General features: G+C 55.1%; 2 protein-coding genes across 8 annotated transcripts in view; one reads left to right on the forward strand and one right to left on the reverse strand.

Annotated features, from left to right (window-relative positions):
- On the forward strand, nucleotides 702-24,709 carry CDIP1 (cell death inducing p53 target 1). Of its 7 annotated transcripts, none has more exons than XM_021085650.1 (8): nucleotides 748-881; nucleotides 12,724-12,899; nucleotides 14,377-14,474; nucleotides 21,576-21,641; nucleotides 22,074-22,178; nucleotides 22,261-22,416; nucleotides 22,977-23,250; nucleotides 23,340-24,690. In XM_021085650.1, the coding sequence occupies exons 5-8, from the start codon at nucleotides 22,094-22,096 to the stop codon at nucleotides 23,449-23,451; spliced, it is 627 nt and encodes a 208-aa protein (XP_020941309.1). In that variant the 5' UTR covers nucleotides 748-881; nucleotides 12,724-12,899; nucleotides 14,377-14,474; nucleotides 21,576-21,641; nucleotides 22,074-22,093; the 3' UTR covers nucleotides 23,452-24,690. The 7 variants fall into 7 exon arrangements, with proteins under 7 accessions (XP_005662212.1, XP_020941309.1, XP_020941312.1 ...); XM_021085649.1 differs by lacking the exon at nucleotides 748-881 and adding an exon at nucleotides 1,097-1,228 and having other exon boundaries at nucleotides 23,340-24,709; XM_021085653.1 differs by lacking the exons at nucleotides 12,724-12,899; nucleotides 14,377-14,474 and adding an exon at nucleotides 8,535-8,679 and having other exon boundaries at nucleotides 749-881.
- Nucleotides 14,487-25,449, reverse strand: part of HMOX2 (heme oxygenase 2) — a 39,120-nt gene continuing 28,157 nt past the window's right edge. The window contains exon 6 of the mRNA XM_013995673.2: nucleotides 14,487-19,596. Within this exon, the coding sequence (XP_013851127.1) occupies nucleotides 19,535-19,596 (62 nt within the window). The 3' untranslated portion in view covers nucleotides 14,487-19,534. The remainder of the gene's footprint in view (nucleotides 19,597-25,449) is intronic.

Consider the following 25,449-nt stretch of genomic DNA (forward strand, 5'->3'; position numbering starts at 1 on the left):
TCGCTGCAAACACTGAATTAGTGAATACTGAACCACTGCTCCCAGGCGAAGTGCAGGGTAAGGTTCCTGCCACCCAGTGATCACATTTGCATCAGCTCATTAACATATATCCATGTTTTGAGTGTTTCTGTTTAAAAACACCCTATCTCATATACCTTATTTCTTCAGTAACATAGAACTCAAGGCCCAGAGCACTATAACTCGTGCCTGAACAGTTTATCCAACACAGGTATTTTCTGTGTAAAGCACATCACGGCCTTCTTGCCCTCAGGAACACGGACCAGAGCTTCAGTGCCATGTTTGAGGGCCATATGAAACAGCAAAACCAACCAAAAGCACAAAAATACGAAAAGCATGGCACTAAAAATACCTCCTCACTCGCTAACAGTATGAGAGCTGGAAAGCGAAGGCAGAGTGTTATCTTATTTAAGCTCAGCTTGGACTCTCCACCGCAGGCAACTAAAACCCTTCCCATCTGGCCATGTCCACATAACTCACGGCGCCTAAAACCCAGTAAATACTGGTGGAATAAATGAGCAAATACGCGTGGAAGGAAAGTGCGCCTTGCTCCGATGTGCCGGGTGCCAGAGGGCCGCCCCCCTTATCTTCCCGTCACTCCCGCACGCGAACAGAAGACCCCAGGCCCTCCCACGTGCCTCGCCGGACTCGAAGCGCTTCTGCTCCCTGACGTCACCAGAGCTACTCACGTGCCGCCTCGAGGCTCCGCCCCTTCGCATACCTCACCGCCCGGCCCCTCGCCATGACGACACCGGCCTCGGCCCTTCTCCAAAGCCTACCCGCCTCCATCTGACAGACGCGCAACCGCCAACTGCGGAGGCCGTTCTTGCTGCTGGTGCCGCGGCCACGGTGCCACGAAGACGGTGAGTCGCCGCCGCCGTTCTAGACGGCTTCTCGCGGAGCCCACGGGAGGGAGAGACGGGTGCTCGCGGTCCTCGCGGCGAGGGGGGGTCGACGTAGGACCGTTGGGTGGGGGGGCCCTCCCCGCCCCCGCCCGCGGCGCCCGCGCGGTGCACGCCGGGCCCTGTGGTCCACTTGGCCCGTAGAACGAGTCTCGGGCTCCGGGAGGGACTACATCTCCCAGAGGCCTTTGGGCGGGCGGGGGTCGGCGTGCGCGCAAAGCCCTGCGAGGCTGAGGGTCTCGTCCTCCGAGCTCCTGTACCGCGTCTCTGTCGGCGTTCTCTTGGTCCGGGGCTCCCGGCCTCTCGAGGTAAAGGGATCCGGGGGCGGCGCAGCGGGCAGGTCACCTCCTCCCAGGACTCCGATGCGATCCATAGCGGCCATAGGGTTTTGACGTCGTACTGTCGCTGGGTTGACCATACGCGGGGCTGCGGTGACAGCTTAGCCAGGCCCGGGCGGGCGCCGGGATCGGTGTCCCAGAGGCTGCTGGCCGGCTCCTCCGGCGGTCCTGCTTATCACACCTCCCACATCCTCTGCACAAAAGATTGGGCAAACACCATTTTTGGTTTTCCAAGGGGGCTGTTTCCTCGAGGAGAGGGCCTTGGGAGGAGGGTCCCGGCGACAGAGAAGCTCCATGGTGACCTTGGCAGGCCCGAGGGGCCCCGCGTGGCTCTCCCTCCCCCGCCCGCGCCGGCTTGGCTACATCTGTCAAATTCTGCACTCTCGGCCTCACACGCCGGCGGCGTCAGGGATGGAGGCAGTGACCTGGCCTAGCTTTGGGCCCAGCCTCATGCCCTCGAGGACCTTGGTGTGGCTGAACTCTCGGCGTCATGCGAGCCGGGGTTGGGCATTTGGTTTGTGTAAGGGGATGCGTGTTTCTGTTTTCCCTCTACATGTTCCCAGGAGGCCCCTCAACAGGTGTCAGGTAAGGAGCAAGCCTCTGTTTCTCCACTGCGGGCCCAAGATCTGCATCAGTCACTGGGGCCTTTGTTAAAAGGACACCCACTCCCAGAGGTTCAGATGTAGTGGTTACAGGATGTGCCCCAGGCTCTATTTAATAAGTTCCCCAGACAATTCTCAGGCACATTAGGGCTTGAGAACCTTTGTGTTGGAATGAGGAGGTTGGAGGGCCTGGGGCCTAGCGTACCTGTTCTGTCTGTATCCTGTGGGCTGCTGGCAGGGCAGTGTCTGGCATGTGTGACCTCTCCCCTTGGTGCTTTGTTTCTTCCCTCAGGGCTCACCTAAGAGCTGATGGGGAGAGGCATGCCAGCTTGGCCTTGCCCCCTGCTTGACGCTGAATTATGAAAACTTTCAAACATACGGGAAAGTTGAAGAAGTATTAGAGCAAATGCCCATAGACCACCACCTAGAATGCCCAACAGTTACTGTACTTCATCAGCAATCTTTTTTTTTTTTTTTTTTTTTTTTGCTATTTCTTGGACCGCTTCCATGGCATATGGAGGTTCCCAGGCTAGGGGTCGAATCGGAGCTGTAGCGGCCGGCCTACGCCAGAGCCACAGCAACGCAGGATCCGAGCCGCATCTGCAACCTACACTACAGCTCACGGCAATGCCGGATCATTAACCCACTGAGCAGGGGCAGGGACCGAACCCGAAACCTCATGGTTCCTAGTCGGATTCGTTAACCACTGCGCCATGATGGGAACTCCTTCATCAGCAATCTTAACCATCCAGCAGTCCATCCTGCGTTTCTGTTTATGTGTCAAAGTAAGTCGCAGATATGTCTGTCGCCCTCCCAAACAGTTAAACGTGCGTTTACTTCTAAGTTGAGTCTTAGAATTCTTGGTTTTTTTGTTTTTTTTTTTCCACTAACAGAAGCCTTGGGTATTTGAAAGTCTTTCTCTCTCCCATCCCTGAGGAGCTTGGAAGTTTGGAGATTTTTCCATAGGCTGGGCCTCTGGAACCAGGAAAGAGAGTTACATGTCCTCTTACAAAGATTTGAAAACAGCAGGCTCTTAGGCTCTTAACCTTAAAAGCAGAAACGTGGATTGTGTGACATAGAATAATACCTCAGAGAACAAAACTATTTTGGGGGGAGCGAAGGGAATGTGTCCCAGAGGCCAGGTGGCCCCACAGGTCACCGTGGCAGAATCGACGTCAGTGATCAGCCTGCGTGCCGTTTCTGCCCTTTATGCTGTTAAGCTCGCCGGGTTTGAACCTGCTGGTTCGATGTGTTTTCTAAAGCTCCTGGGGTGCAGGGCTGCGTAGCCCAGTTCACAAGCTCTGAGTCCTTTGGCCCAGGTCCTTTGCTCTGTAGCCGCAGACGCCAGCCCCTAACCCTGTTTGTGGTCTTGAGAGAGAAAAGAGACAGGTCCTGGGAAAATTTGTCTTCTCTTTCAGAAACACTCTTCAAAGGGCGTGGATGTATTTTTACTCACATGGCACAAAGGGGAGCGTGGTCGTTAAAGTCGTGGCGTCTTATACCAATGTCTCTGCCCTGACAGGGAGGATGGCACTTGTGCCAGTGAGAAGGCAGCATGCAGCAGGAGCTCTTAGTGGGGAGGAGAGCTGGGCTGGTAGTGGTGGCATGAGACTTAGTGTATCCCCACAAAGGGACTTGGAAGTGAGTGCACGGAATGGAAACGCGCCAGTTTCTAGGATCCCACGAAGGCCTCGCACAGTCTGGAGTCCTCCAGACGCATCTCCCCTGGAGGCGGTCAAGGCTGCAGTGCAACTTAGAGCTGCAGAGGATGGGGACGCCTGGCCTGGGACCTGTGGCCGGCAGAGCCTGTCCCCCTGAGAGGGTCCCCACACAGGGAGATGCGGGTCTGGTCGGCCCCTGAGCCTGTGGACCCATGGCCTCTCCTACTCTAAGTCATCAGGCTCTGGTGACAATGCTGGGGTCCTGGGACCCGTACTGCCTAGATGCCGCAGACCACACTGGAAGCCTTTCTGTCACTCCCAAGCTGTGCTAGGCATTTGCCCTCCCAGAACCTCACTCGCTCCCTCTGCGATAGGAGAAGAGCAGCACCCCGGCCAGACGAAGAGCTGGAAGCACCGAAAAGCCCAGGGCCTCGAACATCGGAGCAAAGGTGGACGAAGCTGTGCAGCGTGGGCTGCGGACGTGCAGGGCCAGGCTGATTCTTTCCACGAAAGCGGGTGTGATGTGTCTTGGGTAACACTGGGACATTTTTCCAGAAGACATTGCTCATCACCTTTTTGATGAGATCTGTGGGCGCCGCGAGCTCCTGTGGGGTCTGTCCACTGGCTGATGCAGACTGTCGATTCTTAGCGCAAGGAGGTGTCCTCAGAGGCCGGTCGGGATGGCGAGCCTGCTGGGAACGCAGTAGTGTGGATCCAGTCTGAGCTGAGATCTGTCCCAGTGTCTGTGTCTTTCCTTCTGGGAGGAAGCAGAGGCCAGGGAATGTGGGAGGAGGTAGGGAAAGATGGGGGGGTCTTCTTGAGTGGGGTTTGAGGAGATCTCTAACCCTTCCTGCCTTCAGGAAGACGTGAAGTGGTTGTCACGGTTCTAATAACATTAAGAGCACCAGCCTCGCGCGTCGGGGGCCCGGCGGGAGTGGAGTGTCATTGCAGTGCTTCGTTCCCACCCGGCCGAGCTCTCCCTGCATCTCTGCTTGCGTGCGGGCCGGCTCCGCACAGATCGCCCAGCACCTCTGTGTCTCTTGGCTGAGGAGGCAGCCAGGACGCCAGGTCACTTGCCCGGAGTTGCCAGATAAGCGGGGCCCTGAACCCAGCCCTCCTGAGACAGCAGGGGCTGCGGACATGGGGGCTCCGCTGTCCGCCTTGTGAAAACTGATCCATGGAGTTGACCGTGACTCCTGAAAGGGTTTTTTGCCTGTCTGGGTTTGGGGCGCTCTCAACAGGAAGCCAGTGCACACCCCCACTCGGCGGAGGCGTGGTCAGGCCCAGGGCAGTGGGCGGTGGGCCTTTGGGTTGGGGACAGCACAGGAAGCCTTCCCTCAGGGACCTGCTTATTCAACACACCTGGGCCAGGACTGAGCCAGGCCTTGGGGACAGTAGAGTCTCAGTGTCCTCTGGTGGGGAGATGACAGTGAGGGACAAAGGATTTCCCTGCCAGGAGCTCCAGGAAAAGCTTGAGTTTGCTGGAAAGGTTTGGAGGCGGAGGGCAGGGTCTCTGGTGGGAGTGGGGGTTGGTTTGTTTGGCAAAGGGCGAGTTATAGTCTGGGGTGGCTGGAGTGTAGCAGGGTAGAGAGATCTGGAACACAGGCCAAGTCCAAACTCTGCCCCCTAAACCTTGACCCGTAGGTGAGATAGTGGATCTGAGAGCTTTTTGAACCATGGCGTTAGCAGGGCTTGTTGACAGGGCAGGGTTCAAGGGGCAGAGACAAGTCTGCAGCACCTCTCTTGGGGACTGGGACTGCAGCAGGCCTGCAGGCGGGGGACACAGAGCCCCCACCCCGGTTATCAGCCGGGCTGTATATTGTCCACCTGGTCCAGTGATACTCGATGCTGCCTGGTGCTGTGGAAAGATGAGCCCCAATGCCATCCCTGCCCTCCTGGGGCTGCCGCTCTGGCTTGGGAGCCCTTGACCCCTTGCTCTCAGTGACTGTTGCTCCAGTCCTAGAACCCCTGCTTGCCTTCTCTCAGGGCCTGCCTAGGGCCCACTGCTCCCCAAAGCCTCCCCACTGCCCCCACCCACAGACCGCCCCTTCTCTCACCTGGAGCACCTGCCGCCCGGATTCTCTTGTGGGTTCTGCTGAGTGTCTTGTAAGTCTTTCTAGTGTGAGCTGGCCTCCCAGCTGGATCTACAGCTCCCCGAAGGCAGGACCAGGGTGCTGAGTGACGTCCTAAAGGGGCCCCTGAAATGTTGGCTGGATTAGACTCGAGAATCTTCAGTCTTTTCAAATAGGTGGTCACTGGAAAGAAAGAATAAGTATACAAACTTGGGTAGAGATGGCTCTGCTGAATTAAATCGGCTAATCCTAGCACTAGAAGCTCTGTTGCTCCCGTGACTTGTCCGCTCGGGCCCAAGGCTCAGGCCTCAGTGTCTGTCTGCATGTCAGGCTCTGGCTGTGCATCTGCTTTGCCCCGAGCCCGCACTGTGACCCCTTTCTGTGCTCAGCAGACTGGCCAACAAACTGGCCCTGGCCCCTCTTCCCTCGCCACCTGCCACCTCCCCCTGGTGGGACCTTTCCATGGCCTTGGACAGGCTCTCTCCTCACTCCGTCCTGTCTGCCTGAGTGTTGGCTTCTCAGAGCATCCCTCCCTCTCTGCTCCCCTTCCTCACTGGCAGGCGATGCACCTGCCCACCTGCTGCCCCTGCCCCTCTCCCCTAAATCATGCCGCCGGGAGCATAGCTGCTTCCCATCTTCAGGGCCTAGGAAAGTGCCTGAGGCAGAAGGCCTGCCAGGTGTCTGCCCCTTAGCCGTCCCTTCACACTCATGGCTGGTGAAGCCCCGAGGCTTCGGGACTGTGGTCTGCCTGGGCTCCATGATCTGCCTGGGCTTGGTCGTCAGGGGAGTTGAGTTCCCCAGCCAGCTCGTGGTCCTGGTGCCCTGTGAGGGCTTCAGCAGGTACGCCCCCCCAGCCCTGCCCTCAGGGGGAGAGGCAGGGGCTGGCCAGCTCACTGGCCTCTCCCTTGTGCTTGTGGGTGCACTGAAATCCGTGTAAACTCATACAGTGGACTTCCACTGTGCGAGGCCCTGGATTGAGTGTTTGAGATCCTGCTCAGGCAAAATTTTGGAAGATGTGTGAGCTAAGAGACAGGGCCGAGCTGGGTGCAGTGAAGGAGGGCTGGCGGGGATGAGGGTGGGGGCACCGCCTTTGTGGGTGCTTAGTAATGTCTGGAGACCAAATGCCTGTGTCAGCTGAGCCCTTGGACTCTGTGATCCCCCAAGACACCTCCGCCCTAAACAGTGGCCTCCAGATGTGCGAGTCATAGAGAAACACACATGGGCCAAAAGAAAGGCAAGCCCAGATGCGACGTGAGCTCCTGAAACCGGCAGAACGCCCCTTGGGACTGAGTAAAGTGTAGGATCTTCTGTCTCAGCGCAGAGGGAACTCAGTGAGAGGCAGAACGACAGGTGAGGGGAGAGGTTATTAGTGTAGGATGCTTGTGAGAAACACAAGTGGGTGGGCCAGGGAGGGCCGTGCCGAGAACTTAGTGGGCTCCAGTTTCACAATCAAAGGAAGGGTGGGGAGGGGAGAAGACCCCCTTCTTCCTCAATTCGTTTTTGATGTTTTTTGGCGCCGCACCCGCGGCATGTGGAGGTTCCCAGGCTAGGGGTCTAATCAGAGCTGCATCTGCTGGCCTACACCACAGCCACAACGCCAGATCCAGGCTGTGTCTGCGACCTGCACCACAGCTCACAGCAATGCCGGATCCTTAACCCACTGAGCGAGACCAGGGATTGAACCCGTGTCCTCATGGGTGCTAGTTGGGTTCGTTAACTGCTGAACCACGATGGGAACTCCATTCTTCCTTATTCTTGAGTAGACGTCGGGCTTCTATCATCAGCTCTTCCTCCATGTCCAACAGAGGCATTTCCCTGGCCCCACCTGGTCAGACTGACTGTCCCGGTGCAGTGTAAATGAGCAAAAAGGCGGTAATGTACATTGAAAGTGGTAAATCATCTCAGGGTTCGGCATGATGGTAGCGTCCCTGTGGTTTTGTTTTTAGTGTGTGCAGAGAAGCCTGTCCTAGGAATCATTAACTTAGCGACCTCACTGGGCAGGACGTGGGTCTCGCTGTTGTTTCATTGTTTGGGGGCCTGTCTCATGCTTCTGTTGCGCAGTTTTGTTGCTGAGCAAGCCTGCTTTCTGGAGAGATCGTTACCCTACAAGGATCTCCCTCACTGCTTCCTTCACTTACAGTCATCTGTTTAATCCCACTTTGTCTCTTTGCTGTGTCCCCGTCCCTCCTATCTCCTCCAAGAGAAGATCCCAAACTGTCCCAAGTGGCATGAGTTCACTCTTCGGATCAGATGTCCATTTGGAGTGATAAGAATTGAGTTAAACTTTCGAGTTCTGTGTCATTGAATGTAATTTCAGAAGCCGATTAGATTGCTCCCCACGTTTCCCAGAGCACTTTTCCCGCTCTTCCTTTCACCTTTGTGGATGTCGTGTCCTCGTCATGGACCCCAGCCCCTCAAGACTCTCGGGTGCCGGTCATCTGAGCACCCCTTGCTCCAGGGACTCTTCCACTGGAGTGTGTATCCCTGGACTGTTCTGTGTTTTTTTTTGGGGGGGTTGCTTTTTAGGGGTGCACCTGTGGCACATGGAGGTTCCTGGGCTAGGGGTCGAATCGGAGCTGTAGCTGCTGGCCTACACCACAGCCACAGCAACACCAGATCCAAGCCGCGTCTGTGATCTACACCACAGCTCATGGCAACACCAGATCCTTAACCCACTGAGTAAGGTCAGGGATTGAACCTGCAACCTCATGGTTCCTAGTCAGATTCGTTTCTGCTGTACCACGGCCAGGAAATCCCGTGGTTTTTGTTTTTGTTTTTTTAATCGGTCCTGTGATAGAACTTCTTACATGTGCCCTTCAAAGAGGGTGTTTACAGCAACATCTAACCATTGCAATTGTGAGGGCTCCCACCAGGAATAATCACTAGTCTGCCACATGTCTGCTGGTTTGGGTTTTTCTTCTCATCCCTGACTCCACCCCAGTGACCTCTAGGAGTGTCCCCTGCCGGACTGCCCGCAGCTGGTGTTCTTCATCCCATGGCGCTTAGTGTACAAGAATCGAGAGCTGCCTGTACTTGGAGGAGCTTGACTGATGCAGACACTACCACACGGTTCTCGGGAACGAGGGGTACGTCCGGGAACTCGGAGCACGTGAAGGCAGAAAGGCCAAGCCATGCCCTTGGAAGCGTGGAGGTCCCTGCCCCCCGCCCCCAACAGAATGGGGGGACTTGGGTAGGGCCTGGCTGTAGGCTGAGCTCCCCCTCTGGACCAGCGAGGCCAGCAGGATTTGTCTCCAGTAAGACTCCTACAGCTGGATGGGGACCTTGTAGTGGCCACGTGGCTTGGCTACACTTAAGGGCCCAGCACTTTTTCCTGCATTAGGATGGTATGTCTTGATCTCAGGTGACTGATTGCAATAGAGTCAGTCCACAGACTGTCCGTTGTGTGTCAGCTCACCGAAGACCGTGACAAGGAGCTTTTCTTCTCCGGGCTCCACTTTGCCTACGTGATGGTTCTTTAGCCTTGTCGCATTTCTAAAATTAGTCAGCCTCTTGGTTTCCAAGCCCTGCCTGTCCGTCAGGTGCAGACAACTTGTTTATTCACTCGTGGTTACAGCTGCATCTGTTTTCTGCCCTTTGCTCCTCATCCCCCTCCTGTCTACTTCCCTCTTCTGTGCCAGCTGTAGAGTAGCAGGAGCCAAGGCCCTGCGCCCTGTTCCGCCTGCCTGGGAGGTGGCTCGAGGGCAGGATGGGGTCTGTGCTCTGAGCGCCGGCTCGTGGCCTCTGAGACACCATCAGTCCCAGCGTTGTCCTGTGTCTTTTGGGATTTCGTCCCCTTCTGGCTCTCCAGGCAGGGTCTCTGAGGCTGGAACTAACTTGGATGGCCTTTATGTTCCAGCGTCACAGGCTAGACCCTCAGTTTCACTGGAGCTCTGAGAGGTGGCTTGTCCCAGAGCACTGATCTGTGTTACCAGATTCCTACAAAACTGAAGTGAGAGGAAAGCCCAGTCCTTGAGTTTGCTCCTTGAAGCGCTTCTTTCCTGAGATTACATCAGAGGCACCTTTTCTGCACCAAGGAAGAATACACCTAAGTTTAACACAGAGTGAGCATTTGAGGAAGGAGCTGCCCACCGTAGCAAAACTAGAAGCTGCACAGAAATAAAAACTTTATGTGTGTGTGTGTGTTTATATGTAACCAAATCATCTGAAATCTCACTCTCCAGAAAAAACACCATTCTTAACATTTGTCGTGTAAGCACTGTGTAAATAGACACATCTCCCGGCCAGGAGTTACATGTATGCGGGGCAGCTGCATGCCTTCTTCACTCGGTGCTGTGTTAAGTCCATCTTTCCCTGTCAGTAAAAGCAGGTCTATGTCATTTGTGGAGGCATGAATATAGTTACCTTGTATAGGTTAACCATGGGGGTAACTAGTGCCTTGGGTTGAGCATCAAGACATTGATATATGCAGGAGTCCCTGTGTGGCCCAGCGGGTTAAGGACCTGGTGTTATCACTGCTATGGCTCAGGTCGCTGCTGTGGTGCCAGTTTGATCCCTGGCTCGGGAACTTCTGCATGCCACAGGCTCAGCCAAAAAAAAAAAAAAAAAGCCATTGATATATAGAAACATTTTTACATGTGAATTGTTGCTAATGTGTTCGTTTATTTCTAGGACACATGCCTCCAAATGGAATTAATGTGTTAAAAAGATGACCCGGGTAGTGAGATGGGCCTCCAGAGGAGTTGTGTGAGGCCACTCCGCTGTGACCCACTTGCTGCCGACACTGTTCACAGGGAGTCCAGGTGTTTGCTTGGCAGGAATTCCGTGTGATGTAAAGTATTGTCGCCATCATCCCAGGTCCTAGAAGTCTTACTGCTTTTTCGCTTAGAACCATTGTGTCAGTCCTGTCTGCCTTTTTTATTTTTATTTTTTGTCTTTTATTTAGGGCCTCATCCATGGCATATGGAGTTTCCCAGGCTGGGGGTCGAATCAGAGCTGCAGCTGCCCGCCTACGCCACAGGCACAGCCACGCCAGATGCCAGCCACGTCTGCAACCCACACCCCAGCTCCACGGCAACGCCTGATCCTTAATCCATTGGGTGAGGCCAAGGATCGAACCCACGTCCTCATGGATGCTAGTCAGGTTCGTTACCACTGAGCCATGATGGGAACTCCCTGTCTGCCTTTTGATTTCATGTCCGATTAAGAGCAATCAGCCTTTTCTCTGCTGCTTTATTGTGTGCCTCCTTTCCCATGCTCTGCTTGCGTAGCTATGAATGCAAGTAGTTGTATTTGTGCAAACACTTGTGCGTGTTTAGTGAACACTGTGACAGGCTCTGAGCTGCATGCTCTATCCATGACCTCACTTAGGCCCCGTCACGACTCAGTGTCAGGGCGGCAGCTGCCCTTTCACAGATGAGAAACCTGAGGCTGAAACGTTAGGTGGCCGGCTGGGTGGGACCTGGGGCCTGGGCACCGGCAGGTGAGGTTTCTGCCTGTCCAGCTTGACCTGTGACAATGGAGCTCAGGCCTCCCATGGAGGACTGTGGCCGCAGCATTTGGGGCCATTGGCTGAGGCTGACGTATTGGCTCCATTGAGCCGTGATACTCACCCGGGAGGAGCGTGCAGGGCTGAGGGGAGGAGAGCAGACAGATGGGAAACCAGATCTGCTTTCTGGTCCTCTCTGCGTCGGGCTTGTTTTGGAGTGTGTAGAATTCACCTGCATTTGCGTATAAAAAGGAAGTAGTTCGAAGCCACCAGTGACGCTGTGTGAGGGAGGGAGAGGCTCTGGTCCTGCCTCCCATCAGTAGGGCCAGTGGAAAAGGGGCTGAGCTCCGGGTTCCCGTCCCGCGAGTGCTACATTTGGCACCAAGGGGGGCTGCTCAGTGAGCTGCGGCCTCGGCCTTGGGGAGGTGGCGGAGGCGGAGGCTGTGTGAGCCGGAGGAAGCCCAGGAGTGGGAAGTGGTAAAGGAGCTTTTCAGCTACCGGCCACTTGTTTACATATCTTCAGGCCCAAGAAGCACCATTTATTTGTAATAGTACTTCTTTATTAACTTCCTTGTTAATAAGTAACTGGAGATTGAGCAGTCACAGGGAGATTCTGGCTACAGTGCACTTGAGAATTGCTAGAAAACTAGCTCTTCTGTTTCTCTTTGCTACCGAGATTAGGTCTGGCTGCATTTACTAGGGAAACCCAAAGTAACACACTAAAACTAGTTTCTCTCTCACCACGAGATGCAGGAGGTACGGCAGGTTGAGAATCCAGCATTATCACTGTAGCAGCGCAGGTAACTGAAGTGGTCATGGGCACGGCCAAAAAAAAAAAAAAGAAAATACAGAGGTTGTCAGTTCAATGCTAGAATAGAATCTCCATGGCCATCCAGGGCCCGGGCACCTTCTGTTGTCTTTAAGCAGGCCTTCCGTCCCCAAGGTCACCTTGTGGTCAAGCATGGCAGCTGGGGCTGTCGCATCCATACTCCCTGCAGCAGGCAGGAGGCCCTGAGGGAGGACACAGGGTCCGTCTCCCTGCAGAGGCGGCTTCCTTTTACACCTTTCAGCAAGAAGGTGCATCACTCTGCTTAGGACTCACTGGCCAGAACTTAGTCATGTGGTAACGCGCCTGTAAGAGGCCCTGAGAACAGTTTGGCAAAGACTCCGCTGCCTTGAATCAGTTCTACGTGGGGAAACGGAGGTCTGGCGCTTACGCAGGGTCATACTGTCCATCGGGGCCTCTCCAAACTTGACCGCTGGTCCAGAAAGGAAGGCTGGGGGGGGGATGCTTCATGGGGGGGGGTGCCCTGCTCGGAGGGGAAGGGCTGGGGTGCTGCTCTGGGGGTCCTCGTCCTGCCTACTGGCCCCAGTCCCCCCTGGGGATCTGAGGTCTGCGTGGTTCAGAGCAGTGCTGCACCCTGTCCCCCTGTGGCAGCCTGGAGGCTTGCATGGCCCCAGACTGCTGACCAGCCACCCACAGCAGGCGGTCTCCCTCCTGAGGCCTTGTGACTCACCATCCCGCTGCTGCCCCATTTTCTCCTTTGCCTGCTGGTTTCGTTGACCCCCACCTCCTGCCCCCTGACTTGCTTAGAGAGATGCTGCCAGACCCAGAGCGGGTCTCATCTTCCTGTATTTTCACAGTGTACTTTCTCAGACACCACTGGTCTCACTGTGTAATTAGGTTTGTGTTTGATGCCTGTCTCCTGAACTCGGTGGTCAGCTTCTGGAAGGCAGGGACCGAGCTTCTCATGCCCTGCCACCTGGCAGCCCGTGCCCAGCACAAAGTAGATGCTCCTCGACGGTCAGCAAGGACACTGGTTGTTCCCAGAGGAAGCATGGTCCCTCCAAGGGCCACTGGTAAGGGGCCACCACACAGACTCCTTTTTTTTTTTTTTTTTTTTTTTTTTTTGTCTTTTTAGGGCCACACCCGCGCCACATGGAGGTTCCCAGGCAAGGGGTCTAATCAGAGCTGTACCTGCCAGCCTACACCACAGCCATGGTGATGCCAGATCCGAGCCGTACCCGTGACCTATATACCACAACTCACAGCAACGCTGGATCCTTAACCCACTGAGTGAGGCCAGGGATCAAACCTGCGTCCTCATGGATATTAGTTTTGTTTCTGCTGAGCCACGACAGGAACTCCCACACAGACTTCCTGTCCCTGGGGATTGGGAGAAGAGGACAAGGACGGTACGTGGCATTGCCCGGGGAGTCAATGGTCATCCCTGGTGCACAGGCCCCCAGTTGTGAGGACACTTCATGCTGCCTGGTCCTTCCATGGCTTGTCCACAGGCTGTGTCTCACTTCTCATGAAGCCTCCACGGTGGGTGGGCAGGGTGTGGATGGTGTGGGGGCCAGGCCTTCCCCCCAACCCCATCCTCTGATTGGCCCCAGGGGACCCAGCAGGGTGCTTGGCTTTCACCCTGAGTCTCCACCCCTCTCAGAGTAGGGGCACCTCCTTGGCTCAGCAGATGGGAGGCTCTGGGCAAGGCACACAGCTGCCTTTCGGTTCCCCCAGCAAACCCCCAAGCCCTTCTCCTGGCCAGATGCCTAGAACCTGCTTCCTAGGGGACAGAGGAGCCCCTCTGAGGCCAGTTGGCATCCTGGTGCCATGGCTGCTGAGATGGGGGGCAGGGGATGGTGAGCTCCTCTGGGCAGGCCAGGCCAGCCCAGCCAGGCCCCAGGAAACCAGGCTCTGCAGCTGCTGCACCCAGGGTCTGGGCAGAGTGCCCTTCACAGGGCGTCGCAGTCCATGGAGCTCTGGGGCAGTGCCTGGAAGGAGAGGTGGCCCTTTAGGAGGGCTGCTGGTACCCCTTCCTTTCTAGAAGTCGTCTCAGCGGCCCCACAGAGCCATTGGCTTCAACTTGGCTGGCCCGCAGTGAACTGATGGGCTGCGCCGCTCAGGCCGGAGTCCCTGGGGAGTGCAAGCCAGGACCCCCTCATGTGGGAGCAGAAGTGGTTTCCTTCCTGTTTTGCTTTCCTTCCTGTTGGAAGCTGTTCATAATACATGAGCACAATAGCAGGGGCGGTTTATCCAGTGTTCTGTGGGCTGGGCCTCAGGCTACTGCTCCGGGCAGTTTGCATCCTCTCTACTGTAAAACAGGCCCAGCCCTGAGAGGCAGGTGTGACTACCCTGTTTACAGAAGAGGAGTCAGGCCCCGTAGGACACAGAGCTGGAGAGCGGCGAAGCTGGCTCTGCGCTCGCCTGATGCTTCCTTTAAAGCCCCGAACGGTGCAGCAGGCATGTCCCTGGGAAGGGGGCCTAGTGTGACAACAGCCAGCTCAGAGACTCACGGGGCAGTCCATGCTCCTGGCCCTTCTCTGCCCGCAGGTACCCTCTCACGGCTTGGGCGTTCCTCTAGCCCAGTAGCTCTTGAAAGGTGATGTGCGGTCTCCTGGCGGCTCCCTGGGACCTTCCAGCGGCTGAAGGTCAGAGCTGTGTTTATAACAGCACCAAGATGTTATCGTCATATTGACTGTTTTCATGGTGGCAGCGTTTGCGTTGGTGGTACAGCTGCAGTAGGATTAGCTCTGCTCAAGGCTCCGCACCCAGCTGTGCCAGTCGCTGTTGTGGTTGTGTCCACGCCAGTTTCACTTAAGAAAAGGCAGTGAAAATGAACTCATCTGGACTCTCGAGTACACATCTTTTTAATGTTTTATGTGATAAAAAGAGAGGACATGTACCAAGTATGACAGATGCCTCAAGGGAAAAAGCGTGTGTGTGAGCTGAACTAGCTTTTTTGTGGAGCTCCATCTTCCTTTTTCTTTCCCCACACTCACAGCATGCACAAGCTCCCTGGTCAGGGATCGAACCCATGCCACAGCAGTGACCCACGCCACCGCAGTGACACCACCAGATCCTTAACGCACCGTGCCACCAGGGAAATCGTATTTCTTAAAATAACGACTGACACACGAACTTTGGTTCTTGAGACTTGGGGATTTGGGAGACATTTTCTTGAAAATGAATAAAGTGAGCCTGCTAATTCAAGGGAAACAACTGACCTTTTGGTTTTTTGTATATGTTGCTAATGATAAGTGTGTTATTCTGTTTGTTGCCGATGGTAAAATTTGAGCTTTCAAATGAAAATGTTAGAAGTTTATAAAACTTGTATCTGCCACTGTGAGCTTCATAGTTTAAGGGTTTGTTTGTTTGTTTGTTTGTTTGTTTATGGCCACACCTGCAACATGTGAAAGTTCCTGGGCCAGGGACTGAATTCAAGCCACAGCTGCGACCTTGGCCATGGTAGGATTCTTAACCCACTGTGCCACAGCAGGCAGGCCAGTTAAAGATTTTTCTGATGGGAATGGTGGTGATACCATGCATGGGAGCACAGTGTGTAGCGTATGATGAGGTGTGTTAACGCTGCTAGACCTGCACCATCTGGGCTCATAATTGTGGACCAGCGTTTCCTGAATGGTGCTTGTACAAAACTGGTCAGGTGTAGGAGTTCCCATCGTGGCGCAGCAGTTAACAGATCCGACTAGGAACCACGAGGTTGCCGGTTTGATCCCTGGCCTCGCTCAGTGGGTTAAGGATCGGGTGTTGCCGTGAGCTGTGGTGTAGGTCACAGACAAGGTTTGGATCTGGTGTTGCTGTGGCTGTTAGCGTAGGCCTGCGGCTGCAGCCCCAATTCAACCCCTAGTCTGGGAACCTCCATGTGCTGCAGGTGCTGCCCTAAAAAGCAAAAAAAAAAAAAAAACAAACAACAAAAAAAAAAACCACCAAAAAAACTGGTCATGTGTAAAAGATCCATTCCAAATACAGAGTAGCCCAATGGTTTTTGATGTAATGGAAAATTGTTGCTGAAGATTCAGATTCCATATTGTAACCTTTCGGAAGCTTTTGCCACCTGTCATGTTTGGGTGCAGTACCAAAGAATATCCGCAGTTCGCCGAAAAGACCATTCAGATGCCTCTCCCTTTCCCACCTATTCACTGTGGGACACCAGGTTTTCTTCTCGCTTCAACCGAGACAGCCTCGTAGCTTGGGTGGTGGAGCAGACATGAGCTGTCTTCTCTTAAGCCAGACTTTTAAAGGGTTTGCAAAAATGTAAAATAATGCCAGTCTTCTCATTAAGTTTGTTTTAGAAAGTAGTTTTAAAATTTTCATTTATGGTATCATGTAATGAGTTAATTTTTACATGAATTAGTGAATGCTTTTAAAAATTCCTCATTTTTGATTTCTAGTAAGGTGAATATTGATAGATATAACCCACAAAACCAAAATCTTTTTGGAGTCCTCAGTCATCGAGTGTAAAAGAATCCTGAGCCCCAAAGTTTGAGAACCGCTGCTCTAGCAGAGCCTGGGGAACCGTCCCAAAGCCTCCCTCTGGGTGCCTTCTTCTTCGTCTGTCTCGCCCTCCAGGAACCCGCACACTGTACCCTTGCGCTCCTGGCCATCCTCCAGGAGGCGGTGCTGGTGTCTTTCCAAGGCAGGTCCTGTCTGGGGCAGGGTTGGCACCCCGCAGTGGGGCAGGGCAGCTTAGACCACAGAACGAAGCAGTGGCTGGAGCCCGGGAGGAGCGAGGCCCTCCCAGCTCCCACAGGAGCCCCCCCCCGCCCCGGGGCACCCCCTGGCAGCTGTGAGTTGGCAGGACTCTGGCCCTGGATCAGCAGCTGCACGCTGAGCAGTAAAGGAGGAGGAGGAGTAGCTGGGAGCAGAGTGGAACGCGCGGAATTCCCAGGGCCTGGTGGTCTGGTGCTTTTACCTCCTCTGAGGGACTGAGCGACCTGGAGGAAAGCAGCTGAAATCAGCACTCAGGAGACAGAGACCCCGTCCCTCCTCCCTCTGCCACTGGGAATCGAAGCTGCCCGTCACTGACCTGTTCTAAAATGATATTTTCAAAATTTTATTTTTAGTTATGCAAATAATGCACAAATACCTTATTTAAAAAAAATCAACAACAAAAACAGAACCTAAGGAAGGAAGAGCCTTTCTTTCTGGACGGTGGCCGCCAAGCTTAAGTCTTGGAGGGATGATCTGGGTCCGGGGTGTTCCTTCTCCATCCCTTTTATTTATATCTGTGCACACACAGACAGGAATATCTAGACCTGGGTGGGCTTTGGGTTTTTTGTTTGTTTCTTGGGTTTTTTTGTTTTTTGTTTTGGCTGTGCCTGCAGCCTGCAAAAATACCTACCCAGGCCAGTGACTGAATCCGTGGCACAGCAGTAACAATGCTGGATCCTTAACCTGCTGTGCCACCTGGGAGGTACCCAGCTCTGTCTTTTTGTGATAGGATTCACATGCCCTGCAATCCACCCTTGAACACACAGTTCAGTGGTTCACAGGGTTGTACAGCTGTCACCACTGGTTCAAGAGCATTTTCATCCCTTGGACGAGAGTTTTGACTAAAGTGGCCTGTCCCCCACACAGTGAGCCTTCCAGGTGCCAGGCTTGCGTTGCCATCGTTACTGCTCTGCATGCAGCCTGGCTGGGAGGTGGGGGTTCCAGTCCCGGCTCCACAGGAGGAGCGGCTCAGGACTCAAGGCCAGGGCTGACTCCAGATCGCCACACTTTTCCCCGCTCGCCCTGTTTACCCATTAACTGGCCACTAACATGGGGCACATCCTTGTCCCTCTGTGAACGGGGTGTTCTTGGTTTCTTGCTGTCCTGAGCCTACAGTGGAAGACTGGTCCTTTCCTCGGAGCTGCCACGTTCCTCAGGCTGCTTGGAGTGCTGTGTTGGACACGGACAGGGCCTAGGGTTGGTGGGGCCGGAGTTGGCAGGGGAGCAGTGAGACAGTTTTGCTGGAACCCAACAGTACGTGTCTCAAGGTCATTTCCACCCTCACAGTGGGCAGGCTCTCGCCTGGCTGTGTCTCCCACCCTCACGCCTGCGTGCTGCTGGGGTCAGCGCCTCACAGGCTGGCCAGCTGCCGAGCGCTCAGCTCTGTCCTCAGAGAGCTGGTATTTTATGATCATTATGATCCATGAAATGCAGAGAAAACAAAGGGGTGTGCCGTGGCACATCCTCGGGCCCCCCAGGAGCTCCTGTTCGGCTTACACTGGGCTTTCAGACAGCAGTTTCTTCACAGTCTGCAGCTACAAGAGCTGAGGCCTCATTGAAGGGCTGGCTTCATTGAGCTCCTGGGACCCCAGGCCTCTCTCTTTTGGGAACTGCACACCTAAGGGTCTTTCAGCCCCTGCCCCAGCCTCTTGTACGGATGCTCCAGCACCTGCCCGGCAATGCAGTTGCCTGGGCTATGAGCTCAGGTTCCGCGTTTGCACTTGTAGCTTATCTTGAGTGGTATACATTTCTTACTGGAAAACTCTTTTGCTCTTGGACTTGAGGTCTTTATTACATCTTAGACAACACAGTGTGGGAACACACACTTGGTTTCATAACGGGAAGCACTGAGGGAACTGGGGTTTAAGATCTTGAGATCTGTGAGAGCCATTTCTCAAGACACCTCTCTTTGATGATAGAAGGGCCTCCCCCTGTCTCTGCCCCCGTTCAGGCAGGCAGCTGCAGGGCTGTGTGGAGGGGACGGGGCACAGGGCTGTGTGTAGTCAGGGTCTGGAAGGGAAGCCTCCCTGTGCACCTCCTGGGAGTCCGGGCGGCCTGTGGGCGGCCTGTTCAGGGTAGGGTGGACACCAGCGAAGGCTCCGCCCTGTGTGCAGGGCTCATACCATCATTATGATGGTGGGATTCCAGATGCTGAATTCTTGCCTTCTAGGAGACTGCAGATTAGATCTGCCAACTTTGTTTTGGGCCGCACCCACGGCATATGGAAGTCCCCAGGCCAGGGACTAAATCCAGGCTGCACCTGCAGCAACACCAGAACCGTTAACCCACTGCGCCATTGCTGGGGATCGAACCCAGGCTGCTTCAGAGACAATGCTGGATCCTTAATCTGCTGCACCTCAGTGGGAACTCCTAGATCCAGTGATTCTGATGAAAAGACAGGCCACACCTGCATCCTCAGTGGTATGTGTCTGTACCCATGCTCCCCAAAGAGAGACCCAGAGGACCCAGGCTGGTTCCTCGATCCCAGAACCCGACAGTGCTCAAGTACCTCGCGAATGCAGTGCAGTGCAGCTTTTCCTCCCAGCCTGCTCACTCAGCACATCCCAGGGCCTCCAGTTCCCTGGTGAGCCACCCCAGAGGCATGCCTGGTGGTGTGATGAGATTTGATGGCAGGTGCTGGCCTGTGTTCTAACAGACGCAGCATGTCACAGAGTTTTCCACAGACTTGAGTCAAGCCTTTTTCTCCCAGTCGGATGGCTGTGGCTGACCAGCAGCGGCCTGGGCAAAGGCCTCAGGCTCAGCATGCGCAGCTAGTGCCACCTGGACAAGGACCTTCTGTGATGTCCTCTAGAGGCTTTGCTGTGTGCTCTTCTTGACCCTGGGCTGTGGGAAGGCACCTGCACTTGGGGGTAGAAGAGTCACGCCAAGGTCCTTGGCTCGGCTCTGCTTCTGATGAGCTGCGGAACCCCAGCCAGGCCCTTCTTTTCTTGGCCTCCATCCACATCTTCAAAGAATAATTCTAAGCAGCAACTCGCAAGAGCCTGGCATATAATTTATAAACTTGGAAAGATGTTTTCCCTCCTAGGGATCAAAGAAATAAATGTAACCACACATCTTCTTACACTCTACATCAGTGATAACAGCAGTTTTCAAATTTTATACTATAAATGGGCATCATCCTTCACAAAAGGCATAAAAGGTCCATACCCTTGGACCTAGTAACCTCACTTCTGGTAAATTTAGCCCAAGGAAATAATTCAGACAGGGACAGCCCATTGGCCACAGGTGTGGCAGATATTTAGGAAAGGCGCAGGGAGCGTTCTAAGGGCTTACATAGAGGTTGGCCAGGTAAGCAGTGGTGAGCCAGTGTCTAAAATTATTAAACTTGATGGCCAGAGAGTCTTGCAAGATGGAGGAAATACATGTGACACAAAGTTAAAAGGATTTAAAACTGTCACATCAACAACTATTTAAAAACATAGATGTGCTTACAGACTGGCAGGGACACGCAGAGTGGCTGCGTTAGGGGGATGAGCTTGGGCAACTTTGTTCTCTTTCAGGTTAGTAAGTTTTACTGACATATAGTAATCCACACACCATACCATTTCCCCGGTGGCTTTGAGTATGTTCACGGAGCAGTGCAACTGTCATAACAGTCAGTTTGACAGCATTTTTATCATTGCCAAAGGGACTCCAGGAGTTCCTATCATGGTGCAGTGGTTAACGAATCCGACTAGGAACCAGGAGGTTGCGGGTTCGATCCCTAGCCTTGTTCAGTGGGCTAAGGATCCGGCATTGCCATGAGCTGTGGTGTAGATCACAGACATGGCTTGGAGCCCACGTTGCTGTGGCTGTCGTGTAGGCTGGCAGCTGTAGCTCTGATTAGACCCCTAGCCTGGGAACCTCCATATGCTGTGGGTGCGGCCCTAGAAAAAGGCAAAAAGACAAAAAAAAAAAGTCCTTCCTAATATTCTAAAAGGTACAGGTCTCTTATAAGATACATGATTTGTAAAAATTTCTCCTCCATTCTCTAGGTCATCTTCCCACTTTCTTGATGGTGTCCTTAGAAGCACAAATTTTTTATTTTGATGAAATTGATTATCTTTTTTCTCTTTTGTTGCTTGGACTCAGTCCCTCTGGACCTGCCACTGATTTGTAAAATTTAATATTTAAACTTACTGACCCATGCTCCCTCTCCCTTGGCAGGATTACACGGGGCCTTCCATCCCCTTAGAGTGCTGAACTTAACACTGGTGGGCCCTAGCAAGAGCTGCGCTAAAAACATGCTTTCGCTGTATATAATTTTGTACTGTTTAGCTTTTTTTTTTTTCCTAGTCCATATTATTTCAGTTTTAAAAAAAAAAGTCTTACTGAAAAATGCTGCTAATTTTTAGGAGTTCCCATTGAGGCTCAGCAGGTTAAGAACCTGACTAGTATCCATGAGGATACGGGTTCAGTTCCTGGCCTTGCTAAGTGGGTTAAGGATACAACGTTGCCACAAGCTGCAGCATAGGTCACAGATGCAATTCAGATCTGACGTTGCTGTGGCTGTGGTGTAGGCTGGCAGCTGCAGCTCTGATTGGACCCCTAGCCTGGGAACTTCCATATGCTGCAGATGCAGCCCTAAAAAGAAAAGCTACTAATTTTTAGCATTTTATACTGCTGAATAGAGCTGAAGGAAGTGCCTTACTAAAGGAGACAGAATGTAGGGGCAGGGCTCCCCTGCAACTTGACACTATCCCCTTCCTTCTCACCCCATTCACTCCCAACATAAACAAAGAGCTGCTGCCGTGGGGAGCAGCCCTTGCTTCTGATTCCATCCCCCAGGGCATGTGGGTGTGTGTGAGGGTGCTCTGGGCCTGGCCTGGTGAGGAGAGGACAGAGGATCAGCCATGGCCCTGGGGAGAGCGGCTGTGGGAAGGGGAGGCGGGGCTGGAATGGGAGGGGATGGAGGACCAGACATAATGGTGCCTGCACAGGGGAGGGTGCCTGCATGGGGCCAGGTACCCAGGCCCAGCCCAGCCCCAGCGCTGAGTGCTGCCTCTTCTCCTCTGAAACAGCTCCCAGGGCCCTGTGTGTCTACCCAGCCTCACCTGCCTGTCTCCTCTGAGTACCCAGGAATTGAGGTAAAGTCCCAGACCCTCTCCCACCAGCCGGCCATGGTGTCCTGGTGCAGGGGCTCCTACTCGCTAAGTCTGCAGGGAGCCAGACTGCCTTGGGGGAGCCCTAGACTAGGTTCCTGTGCTGCTGGGTTCTGTCCGCTTCACAGGGCCCCCAAGCTCACACAGGAAGTGCAGATGACCACAGAGGTGGGAGGAGGGTGGCTCTGGGCTGAGTAACTGGCAGGGGTGGGGCATCTCTGGGGCCTAGAGGGAGCCCAGTTGGCTCTCCTAGAGGAGGAGTCCGCCCCAGCCCCTCACCAGCATGCAGATTTACTCGGAGAGGAGTGAAAGGTGGCCTGAGCCCCAAGGGCAGGGACACCTGAGGACACACCACTTGCCTGACTGGCGGGGAGAGCAGGGCTGGGAGGGGAGATGGCCTCTGGGTTCTTCCTCCAGGTCCAGGAGAAGCAGTGAGGATGTCGAATGAGCCGCCCCCCCCTTACCCCGGAGGCCCCACAGCCCCGCTTCTGGAGGAGAAAAGTGGTGCTCCACCCACGCCAGGTAGGGTTCAGCTGTCCCTAGCCCTCGGCCCTGCTAGAGGCCTGGAGCCCTGAGCTTCCTTTCCCTGTCCCTCTCTGTCCAGGCCGCACGTCCCCAGCAGTGATGCAGCCCCCACCAGGCATGTCGATGCCCCCTGCAGACATTGGCCCCCCACCCTATGAGCCACCAGGTTACCCAGTGCCCCAGCCCGGCTTCATCCCCCCACATGTGAATGCGGAGGGCACCTACATGCCTCCAGGTAAGCTGGAAAGGAGTCCACCCACCGCGTCATCCAGGTGCTGACCAGCCTTCGCCGTCTGTGTGTAAAGACAGGGCCAGTTGTGGGTCTGGACAGTGGACATGGGAAGGTGCCCTGGAACGAGGTACTGCTGTGCAGGTGCTGTGGGCCTGAGACTGCGGAGGAGGCCTGGGGTCCTGCTCACCCAGCAGCTCTTCAGAGAAGGGCCCTGATCGGGCGGGCTGGTCCCTGGCACTCCAGAGCAAGACTGCACTAGTGGGGGGCAGAGAGGCAGCGAATGGCATGGCTCTCCCTCCTGTGGTCACCATCCTGGAACACAGCCCAGTCCACTGCGTGTCAGAGGCAAGGGAGCCAACGCGTCAAGCTAAGACCAGGAGAGACTGGGCCTTGTTCCCAGCCTCTGCCGCACCTGGCTGGACCAAGCAGCATCTCTGTCTTGGTTCACGAGGCCTCGCCCTATGTCTGTGGGTGCTGGGGGCCCTGAGGCTTTGTGCTCGCCTCACCTGGGGCAGGTGGCAAGCCAGTGACCTGTCTCTGTTCCCTCTTCTGTGTCATTCCAGGTTTCTACCCTCCTCCAGGCCCCCACCCGCCCATGGGTTACTACCCGCCAGGGCCCTACCCGCCGGGGCCTTACCCTGGCCCTGGGGGCCACACGGCCACGGTCCTAGTCCCTTCAGGTGCTGCCACCACGGTGACAGTGCTGCAGGGAGAGATCTTCGAGGGTGCACCCGTGCAGACGGTGTGTCCCCACTGCCAGCAGGCCATCACCACCAAGATCTCCTATGAGATCGGCCTGATGAACTTCGTGCTGGGCTTCTTCTGCTGCTTCATGGGGTAGGTGGTGCAGGCACTGGTGGGGCTGGAGGAGGCCGGGCCCGCGGTGCCTTCTCTTCAGGCCTCCCTCTCTCCCGTCTCTGATGCAGGTGTGATCTGGGCTGTTGCTTGATCCCCTGCCTCATCAACGACTTCAAGGATGTGACGCACACGTGCCCCAGCTGCAAAGCCTACATCTACACGTACAAGCGCCTATGCTAACGGAGCTGTGACTGGACTCCCCGCTGTCAGTCTGGCCCCTTGTGCTTTGCTCCCCGCGCTGAGTGGCTCGCTTCCCCGCTCCCACCTGGGGGTGGAGGCCGTTCCACCATCCGTCCCTTGGAAGTCTTGTCCCCTTCGCCTCGCCCTTCCCTGAGCATCTGACTCTCCTGACAGAAACTCTGTCAGATTTAAGGCCAAGGGTCAGCAAGCGGCAGGGGGATGGCGCTGAGCTTGTGTGTTGCTGGTTTGCTTGGTGTTTATGATCCGAAGATAAGCAGGGAGTGGTCTCTTCACACGGTCTCTTTGCCGGGGTTTCTTCCTTCATTTCTGTACCAGGTACAGGTTTGGTCCCGAGTCTCCCCGGGGCCAGAGCAGCCAGAGCAATGGCTGGTTCCGCAGACCTGGGGCCTGCAGTGGGGTCATTTCTGACCTGCCGGGCTGAGTGGGGGGAGGACCCAAGCAGGACAGCGGCATCAGGCCTTTGTGTGTTTCTGGAGCGCTAGAGGCAGGTGTGACCATCAGAAGCAAAGACTCTGTCGCTCAGAATTCTCAGGAACGCTGAGCAGTGCCCAGGAGCCACCTGGGGTAAGGTAGTGACGTCGACTCCCCTCCAGGCCATGGGTTAAGGGACTGGGCCCTAGCTCGCTGAGAAGGGACTCTCCTCTGGCCCTGCCCAGCTCCCCTTCCAGCCACATCACTGCAAACCCCAGGGCCGTGAGGGTCACCCTGGAATCTAGCCCATCTGTCTGCACCATGTCCTTGCTGCGTGTGGGCACCACTTCTGCCTGGTAGCTGGTGTGTCCCAGCTGGAACCATAGATGACAGACAGGAGGGCCTCCTTTCGTGCACACTCAAGATTTGCAGTGCCCTCTCCACGGTCCTCTCCCCAGTAACGCTGGGCCCTTCGCCCCTGGCTGACTCCTGCCAGGGTGTTTGCCCCAGCAGCAGGCACTGCAGTGAGAGCAGCTGCAGTGCTGGACTGGGGACAGGCTGGGATGAGAAAGGAGCAGCCTCAAGTGGCAGAAGTGCCCTGAGGGACACCAGCCCTGCCCTGGGCCTGAGTCAACACTGTCTTTACTTCCTGAATGGGTTGTCCATGAACTTGTTCCCCTGGACCGCTGTATCCTGCTGCCGCCCCACTCCTGGTCTCGCACTGCCACTGCATGGCCTCCTGTCACTGTGAATCGTGGCCGGTCTCGGTTTGTAGTTTCTCATTAAATTGGCCCTTCACTCCCCCGCCCTGGGCCTCTGCTCTCTTGCCTGGCTTCCTTCTTTTGCGAGGGAGAGAGGGTGGGGCTGCAGGTGGTCTGAGGGGAAGGGGTCGAGTCTTCAGGGTCTCGGTGCTTATGTTGAACCCGCTGCCCCAGGACGACGCTGACATTTCAGTCTCCGGCTAAACCACACCAGAGCCCAGCGTGGAGGGCTCCGAGTCCAGCTGTGACTGCGCCAAGAAGAGTGGGCTCCATTTTGCCATCAGGCCCTTCCTGATAATGTGCCGCTCACCTCCACACCGCACATCCGCCCCTGGGGTCCGCACGCTGGAAACCCCCAGCCAGAGCTCCGGCTAGCTCGTCGCCTTGCAGGGTTACCCTCATGCCCTTTAGGCAGGAGAGCCACTGGGCTGAGGCTTCTGTTCTGAAGGCTACCAAGGGTGGGCAGGCAGCCTGGGCCCCGGATTCTGGCCAGCTCTGCCCCTGCCCCTCATCTGACTTGTGAAGGCAGGTGGGCTTTGGTCAGGTGTTGAAAAAATAACCCCACCATTTTTTTTTTTTTTTTTTTTTTTTTTTGTCTTTTTGCTATTTCTTTGGGCCGCTCCCGCGGCATATGGAGGTTCCCAGGCTAGGGGTCCAATCGGAGCTGTAGCCACTGGCCTACGCCAGAGCCACAGCAGCGCGGGATCCGAGCCGTGTCTGCGACCTACACCACAGCTCACAGCAACGCCGGATCGTTAATCCACTGAGCAAGGGCAGGGACCGAACCTGCAACCTCATGGTTCCT

The sequence above is a fragment of the Sus scrofa genome, chromosome 3 (genome assembly GCF_000003025.6).
Source record: "Sus scrofa isolate TJ Tabasco breed Duroc chromosome 3, Sscrofa11.1, whole genome shotgun sequence".
Classification (NCBI taxonomy): Eukaryota; Metazoa; Chordata; class Mammalia; order Artiodactyla; family Suidae; genus Sus; species Sus scrofa.

Coding starts and splice junctions, on each gene's coding strand:
- CDIP1 (XM_005662155.3), top strand. CDS start 22,094: ATGTCGAATGAGCCGCCCCCCCCTTACCCCGGAGGCCCCACAGCCCCG. Junction 22,417..22,976: donor GGGCACCTACATGCCTCCAG/GTAAGCTGGAAA, acceptor GTGTCATTCCAG/GTTTCTACCCTCCTCCAGGC. Junction 23,251..23,339: donor TTCTTCTGCTGCTTCATGGG/GTAGGTGGTGCA, acceptor TCTCTGATGCAG/GTGTGATCTGGGCTGTTGCT.